Below are 8,893 nucleotides of genomic sequence, written 5' to 3' on the forward strand. Positions count from 1 at the left end.
GCTGTGCCAGAGCCAGAATCCAAACAAATATAGCTACAAGCGTCGATAAAAAAGGTGGAGCTATCCAGCCTGTAAATTTAACAGACTAAAGAAAAGCTCCTAAGTGAGAACACCGCATTGAAGGTATTTCTTTAATACAAAACCGTTTGTGCCATTCTTCCCAGGAGAGTTTAGAAAAAAGTTTAACACTACACAAGATGCAATACTTTGTTTCTCCCTTGATGGCCTTAATGAGAATCAAGTTAAAGATGCTGTGAGGCTTGGCTTGTCATGTAGTTGTGCCCAGTGGCAATAACATAGTAACACGTTAAATGAACATTGCTCTGTTTGTTACAAAAGCATCATCTTACATCAATGAACATGATTCATTTGAGGCTAACTGCTCTTATCCAGTAACAAAAATGAAGAAGCGAATGTCAGATGAGATAATGCAGTCAATAAAATGACAGTTCAGTCAGAACAATCAGGCGATGAAAGGCCTGTCTGGCTGAGCCAATGCACGCTGCAGCTCAGGATGGAAAACAAATTATGAGCACAATGTGTAGTTAGTGGAAATAGTATTGGTCTTTGAGAGGTAATTTTAGAAGGTAATCAATACAAATGATTTTTTTTCAGCAGCACTGATGAAGTTTGGAATAGTACTTGACATTTGAGCAGTGGTCTAAATTATGTATTCAGGAGTGGAACACAGCTGGCTGGTAGTGTATCATTGTTATATAGGTATCAGAAATAATTCTATACATTTTTGTATTGATACCCCACCTTTTTTTAAGTTTGCCTTCTAAAAGTTGGACTCGTACACATACAGTATCTTCGTTAAATGTATCCATTGGCTCAATGTTTCATCTCTTTGGTCATTTTCTCTCCCCTGTCGGCTAATCTGTTTCTGGCTGTGATCCCATCTCCACTCTCAATCACAGACATGCCCTCGAGGTACCGTGACATCCACACTGCCTGTTTACAGCGGGGTCATAAAGAACCTTGCCTGCATCAATATTCCCATATCAGGCGTCTCTGTTGTGCTACAAACCACACACACTGGCAGCCAGAGAAGCATCTGATTGAGGTTGTGTAATCGCTCTGGTAGCCAACAGCCCTCTGCTCTCAGGATCTAAAGGGCTCTTCAATTGTCTACTACCTGAGACAGCAAAAGTGTAATACGCTCAGAGATATACTGTGGAGTAAAGCGTGCATATGCATTTGTGTGTGTGTTAATGCATGCATGTGAATGCACTGTACAGTGTATATTCAGATTTTTAGAAGGACTGTAATCCTTGACCCAGAGATCGTAATGAAGTGAGCTGCCGAGCTAGCTGAGCATGGCTTCATATGCTAATGGTATTGTAACTCTGCATATAGATTTGGTATTAGAGCGCAGACTGAATGTAATAAGCTGAGTTTTTTTTCTTGTAGATTATTACCACTGAAATTCTTCTGCAGCTGTATGAATAAATTATTCCTAATTATTTAGGGCAAACTTTGTTTGTAGATAAATTGAGCCAAAAATACAAGGCTGCCTGAATTATAATCTACCAGCAGCAGCCACCTGGGAAAAACAATTTCACTGTCTTATTCCGTGATAAACAAAGGAGGAAACGCACTATTGGTAGACATACAAAGGAAGGGAAGAAGAACTTCATTATCTGTTATTGTGGATTGTAAACAGAATATTTTAGGCTTTAAGATTTTGCAGTACTTCTTTATTGCAGTTATGGATTTGCTTATTTGGAGAGCATTGTTGTTAGGCTAGTGTTATTAAAAACAGACAATTTGATAATACATCCATTTTCAACATTTTCCTTTAGTTTGATTAAATAACTTCTTTGTGAAAACATAACATCTGAGGATTCTATTCACTTTGAGAATCAAAACATTATTTGTTATTATTTATTCATTGTGTAAAATATGTGCTCTGGCTGTCCCTGTCCCACCATAAAGTTATGCTTAATTCCTCAAACCAAAATAAGGCAACTGTAGATTTTCCATTTGGCTCAAAGACGTGACTGTTAAAGTGAAACAGACTAAGCTTTGATTACATCTGGTTTATGTCAAACCAGGTGATGAGAACCATGGTCTTCTGTTGTGTCTGTGGAATGCAAGTGTCCTTCTTTAACTCTAAAAGCAGTGATTGTGAACAGTACCCCCATAGCCTTTCGGCTATAGCAACATAACACACACACACACTACTTTTGCTACTTCCTTTCCTGTTTCTCCATGTTTGACCCGTCTGTCTTCTCTCAGAGGGCTCCCAGGCAATAAGGTCAGTGGTCACGGAGAATTGCAGGTCTGGTGTGGGAGCAAGTGGCATGGTGATGGATGAGAGTAATCTCACAGTTGTTACATAATCACAAACACTTTACTTGGGGGAAGGGGACAATAGGAATCTTTTTGCTGCGTTAGGTGAGTGAACACGAAATTTATTATAAATATACATATACATAATAATTCCTATTTCTCTCTCTCTCTATTTATATACCTTGTTTACCCTATGCTGTACCCTATGTATTATGTATGTACACAATGCACTGTATGTTGCTACCGTTACAAAAAGCCATGCAATATCTACAGTATAGTATATGGTATATCTATGAAACCTACTTTTGTTCTCAATAAATAGTAATAAATTATCCACCTCTTGTTTTTGTACATTCTATTACACATATTATTTACATTACTGCTTTGGGTTAACATTTTCCCTTTTTCATCATGATCTGATGCCAGTTTTAGCTGCTTGTATTGACTGTTTACCCTAAAGATAACAAGTTGCTTCACTCCACATCCTCAGAAGACAGACATTTCTTTCGGGCATCTTTGTCCTCAAATGTCACCTTTTTGTTCTTCTTTGGGTCGATCCAGGAGTTGTGGATAATGGCATTATTAGGGGTGGGATCTGCCTCAATGATTGACACCACTCGCTTCTTCATCTTGCTTTTCAAAACTTTCTGGAACTTCTGCCTAGTGAAGGCATAGAGTAGTGGGTGAAAGATAGTAGTCCCATAAGCCATGACCAGGAAGCCCAGTCTCAACTTGACCATTAGGTCACTGGGGCCCACACTCAGGATGACTGTGTTGAGTATTGTGATGGGCGTCCAGCACAGCAGGAAGGTAGACACAATCAGGAGGGACATCCTGAAAACCCGCTTTTGGCGCTCTCGCCTTTCTCTGTGGCGCTTAACAGCCCTTCGCAAGGCGATGATGACAGAGACAGAGGTACGCATACCAAGTGTGGGGTTGCGGCTGCCACTGCTCTGAGATGCGTCTGTGGCCTCTTGCTGTGTTGTCATGGCTGTCATGGACGGACGCTTTTTCCTGCGAGCCTTCTTCTTCTGTGAAGCGTGGAAACGTGTGCCAATGCGAATATTGAGTGCCTGCAGGATCTTCGAGTAGGTGATGAGCATGACAACGACAGTAAGGAAGAAAATAGGAATCTGAGCAAGCAGGTGGTAATAGAGGCCAAGTTCTGTGTAGTACTGGTTAGTGTGGACCACATTGTCCACCACTGTCTGGTTCAGATCAGCTTGGCCATGGGCGAAGAAGCCCACTTCAATAAAGGGTACGAGGAAACTAACAAAGGAGAGCACCCAAATGGCAGCCAGCAGAGTCAGGGCACGGCCCATTGTCAGCACTCTGTTGGCTGGTTTGACTGAGATGTCGTAGCGATCAAGGGTGATGGCAAGCACATTAGCAGCAGTGGCGACACTGGCGAAGGAGACGCACGCTTCATGGAAGCAGCAGACGAGTGCAGTGTCCCCCTCCAGGGAGAGCAGCACCACCACTATGGTGAGAGGGATGCAGCACACACAAATCAGCACATCCAACACATGGAGGTTCATAGTGACGATGTTACTGACAGAACTAATGAGGTTCGACTTCATACAGTAAAGGGCAAGCACAGTGAGGTTAGAGCTCAGGCCCAGGAGGATTTCCAACATGAGGAAGCCAGTCAGGGAGACCTGGAAACTAACAGGGTAGGGATGGGGGCCGGGGGTTACCGGACTCATGGTGCGGCTGATGGGCTCAGTGTTGTCGGTGACCGTGACGTTGCTCATGTTGGCTTCTTGTTCAGGGCAGGAGAGGATATGCATTATCCTGCATGTAGGGAGAAGAGAGAAGATCATTTATGAAGAGGAAAAGAAGAAGTCTGTGTTTTTGCATCTCTAAAAAGTTGTAATTAACACACATCTGAGAAATCTTGGCAGACGTTATGCAGCCAGTTATCAAATGATTAGGAAGCCTTTTGAGTTTCAAATGAGAAATGCTGAGAGCAGACACTTTAATATTGCTGGAACTTATTTTCCTGCCCGGCCCAGTAGATTAGATTGTCTTACTACGCGCATGGCATGACTAACTAGTAACTATCTTGCCTTAATCAGCTTCTGCTTTTGTTATCACCATCTTCGATCAGTCAGTTGCATCCACAGAAAAGGCACAAAACAGAAACACTTTGGAACAAATTAAAGTCGAATAACCTCTTAGCCGTTAAGGCTTTGTAATGGCTAGTTGTGGCTTAATGTTCTTTTGAGCCTCTGCTGAACGACACATTCAAGCGGACATAGTTTTAATGTATTAGCCGTTACCGTATACATTCTGAATATAGACCAGAGGTCATGAAGGCAATGATGAAGAAAGCTTATTTTAGCTCCATGTGGATGGGATTAATACTATAGGTGGGAGGTAGATAACAAAATACATGCTATGGTCCTGGGTAACTAAATGTGTCATGTCTGGCAGCATTTTAGACATTTCCAAATTGCAGGAGGTGGTTCATAACTGACAAGAATATTGTGCCAGAAGATGCTATGTTTACTTTGTCACCAGCAGGCTTCCAACTCTCAGAGATGCACTTAAAATGACAAGATGTCTGTTCAGACAGGACTTCAATTAGTTAAGCAACAACAGTTGGTATTTGAAACTGTAATTAATATTAGGTTTGGTGTAAAAATCGAATACACTTTAACTCAACAATACATTGAAATGACTGATAGCACATCCACTATTAAAATCGTACAACCTCCCCTTAAGAAATAAACCCAATCTGAACAGGGTTCTAGATGGAGAAAAATAAATGTATTTGTTTTTTTATATTTACCCTTCCCTCCAGCACTATCTGAATATCAGGGCTGTGTAATCAGGCCATAGAGTCCATGTTGCATCCACAGAGATGAGCATCACGTCCAAAGATAGCCAGTGGAAGTGTTTCCGCTCCAGCAGAGCCCTCCAGCAAGGCTTTTCTTTTCACTGCTAGTCCCTCCCAGAAAGGCTGACAGACAGAAAAACACCTGTCAGTCTCGCCAGAGACTGTCTATGGGCTTCCAGCTTTTTCTTCCTGACCTCAAATGTAAGAAAGCTAAGGAATCAGCCACCTGCACCCAGTGTATTTCAGAGAATACGGCCTAATGTCCTCTGCAGGCTTTTTTTCAGATCTCCGGTCCGTTTGCTTTGGTGGTGGCGTGAGCTCTGATGGATGAGTGGAACAGGGATAAGATGTCGGAGCCACCTCCTGTTTATAATCTCATGATATTCCCAGGCAGGAGAGACACAGCCAACCAAGAAAACAAAGAAACACAGACTCTTTCCCCAGCGCAGGGCTGGAATGTACTGCTCATACGATGATCCAAATCCGTGCTTTTTGCTTTTTTTTGTCCCCAGTGAAAAGATAGTAGTCAGATCTGTAAATACAGAAAAACAGTTACATCCATTAGCTTGTACTCCAACAGGCGGAGTTTGTCAGTCGGCCATGTAGAGTCCTCAGTGTACACCATGGTAATGTCCAGAATCTGTAGGAGAGGTCAGCGTGTCCGGGCAGCATCCAGGCCCATGCTCCCTCGGAGCACTAATGGAACAGACCTTCACTTTTCACCTTTTTAATTAGTGTCTGTACGCCTGGCTCCAGCTGCCATTGGCATGTAAATCCAGCACAGGTCTCCAGTTTGTCCTTCGACATGCTGAACCCTCAATCACTGGAGATGGCATGAGTAGAGCAGATTATTAGGGAGCATGTGAGACCAATCACCATGACATGTGTGATCAGTGAGACATTTGTGATCACCCGTTTGTATATGTGCACAGAGGGGGGGGGGGGGGTTGATCCAGCAATTCAGTAGAAGGTCATTCTCATGAGACAGTGGGGCTGAGTTGATCAGACATAGAGCCTAGATTTGCAAAAAGATCCCAGACAAGAATTGGACTTTAGGTAGCTGCATATAATATCTCACTGTCCTTCAACGCCTCATATTTCTCTCACAGTGACCTGAAGAGAAAAGATAGAGTGGATGATAGAGAGAGAGAGAGATGGGAAGAGAGCGAGTCGGAGAGGGAAGTGTGGGGGATGCGTTAGTGAAAATAAACATATCCTCAGCAGAGAGGCAACGAGGAAAGTCTCATTAGCATAGCAACAAGCCCCTGATGTCTTATCATGTTGCTGTGCATCACTTGATTTACTTTACATCTTTGTAATTAACATAACAGTAGCACTAATAAAGGGCTGGCACAAAAGCAACTGACATGCAAGCATCTTGTTTTCAGATTGAAGATTAACTAGTAATATTTTCTGCGTTTCTGTGTAAAATATTATAGGAAAATGCTTAATGATAATTATTGTATGTCACTTGAACAGCCTCAGTGGTGCTAAAATGGTCATAACATTTTCATGACAGGCCAGACTCGCTCAGCGCAGTGTGATTCCACGGGGAACTTGTCATGAGGACATGGAGCCCCCCTCGTGTGTCACTATATGTGATCCATGTTATTCTCTTCAGAGGAGCATGTCGGTCATCCTCCAAGGTTGTTTCAGTGAGGGATGCCATACTTAACTATGCCACAATGTCAGCAGAAATGATAAACGGGTACCATGCTTCAGTGCCAGGCAAGAGAGAGGATCATGCATGTTATGAAGACGCACAGTTTTAAAGTGTACACTTGCAGATTAAGTTTCTCGTGTCATTCAGCCTGACAGTTTGGAATATGATATATGTGTAGCAGTAAGATACAAACAGACGCGCTCACAGTATGTGAAGCATCCTGATGCATAAACAAATGATCCAAAGCATTTTAGAGTGTCATGTTTACAGTAGCAGCTACTCGGAATTACAAGTTAAAGACTGAACGTCACTAATAGGTTTCTTTTCCATAAACATATGTTTCTTAATAAGTCAACAATACATTATAACTGAAGTTACTCACTGGTTTCCAATCCCATGCATTTGTTGTGGTGGAGATGTTCGCATTGAGTTTTCTTTGCTGTCACATTCTGCTCTGCTTAGTGCTGTAAATTAAAGCAATAAGTCGAGTGCCCCATCAAGACACAGCGGAGCTCACCATGCAGGGTAAACACAGATGCTTCAGAGCTGGTCCCTACACCACGCTGTCCCCTCTTCTTGCTGCTCTGCAACAATCTAGCTCGAACTGCTGGTTATCTTCTGCTCCTTCCAGCAGTAATCCAAGAATTGGAATTCAATATTGATAAACAAACAAGGGTCACACAACTGACAGATGTTCTTTCCCTCCGGAGTCCCAGACAGAGAAAAAAAAAAAAGTCCATAGAGATTAGTCCTGACCGGGATGTTGGAATCTTCTTCTCCCTTTATCCTTCTTTTAATTTTTATCCATCCATATGGACAGTTTGTGTCTCACCAACTCTCTGTTGCGCTCCCTCCCTGCATAACTGTCTGGATAGGAGTGCAAACCATCACACTCCTGGTATCTCTCTATCTCCCGCTCTGCTCTCTCTCCCTCACTCCCTAGTTCTCTCTCTCTCTCTCTCTCTCTCTCTGTCTCTCTCTCTCTCTCTTTCCGTCTCTCTCTCTCTCTCTCTCTCTCTCTCTCTCTCTCTCTCTCTCTCTCTCTCTCTCTTACTGCAGAGGTTTGCAGTGCTCCCTCAGTCCTGATTGGTCTTCTGTAATAGGCTTAACCCTTTACTCTCCAGCGAGGGGAGGTATTTCCTTTTGTTCTGACTCTATCCTCTCTTCCCTGACAGTGACTGTGACAACCCGTGTGGGGCTGTAGTGATTTGGAAAAAAGCTTCTACTACGCTTTTGCACGGGGACTTTAGATGACACTGCGCTTAGCTCACAACCTGCTGCAGAGGCAGACTGACTGTTCAAGGAAAAACTGCAGAAAATATGGGAATGATGTATTAATTAGCTCTGTCTAAATGTAATGAACAAGTAATGTGTCTGTGCACCGTAGGGGGAATGATGAGGATGGAGAGCCAGCAATATCTTTTGTATTGATTTTGCGCACATACATAGGTCTTAATATGCATGCGCAAGTGAGCATGAGAGGCAGCGACACTGACATGAAAGAGATACATTCTTGCAGCTGTGAGTGGGAGAAATGGATTATGCAGAAGAAAATGAAAGTCAGAGAAGAAGAGATAGAGGATAGTGGTTCTTAGATTGATAGTTTCAATTAAGTTGCTCCGTCAGATCAGTAAGGGGTTGACCACCCTCCATTCCTTTGTCATGGCTCATTTGTCAGCTGCAATTATTGCCAGAGGGCATATTGGTACCTGACAGCATCCAGTGAAGAAGAGGGGGGCATCTGTCGCGCTTGCATGGCTACTTGATAAACTAATGATTAAAGGCCACAGAAAATACATCAGGTGTTATTCTGATGGTGACAGTTTATTAATTGCACGTTGTCAGGCAGATGTTTGTTTTCAATGCTTTCTAAGTTGACTTGCCGCACTGGAACATTGATCAAAAGCCTAGAAGAGGTTGTGAGCTATTACCTTGGTAGTGAGGAATGGGCTTATTTCCCGTTGCTGTGCCAATGTAAAAGAAATTGGAGGTTAAGGGGGAAACCTCAATTACAATTTGATATTTTCGAGGGCTTTGGATGCCCCTGATCATACAGAGATACAAGTTTCTCCTTTACTTGACACAAGAAAACC

At 42.7% G+C, this 8,893-nt stretch overlaps 1 protein-coding gene across 1 annotated transcript; it reads right to left on the bottom strand.

Annotated features, from left to right (window-relative positions):
• Positions 1-1,698: 1,698 nt before the first annotated feature.
• Positions 1,699-7,718, bottom strand: LOC115009136 (G-protein coupled receptor 22-like). Its single transcript, XM_029432920.1, has 3 exons — positions 7,183-7,718; positions 5,090-6,250; positions 1,699-4,089 (listed from the first exon to the last, which is right to left on the bottom strand). Exon 3 carries the CDS (start codon positions 4,083-4,085, stop codon positions 2,769-2,771), a length of 1,317 nt encoding a protein of 438 aa, XP_029288780.1. The 5' UTR covers positions 4,086-4,089; positions 5,090-6,250; positions 7,183-7,718; the 3' UTR covers positions 1,699-2,768.
• Positions 7,719-8,893: the final 1,175 nt, after the last annotated feature.

The sequence above is a fragment of the Cottoperca gobio genome, chromosome 6, assembly GCF_900634415.1.
Source record: "Cottoperca gobio chromosome 6, fCotGob3.1, whole genome shotgun sequence".
NCBI classification, from domain to species: Eukaryota; Metazoa; Chordata; class Actinopteri; order Perciformes; family Bovichtidae; genus Cottoperca; species Cottoperca gobio.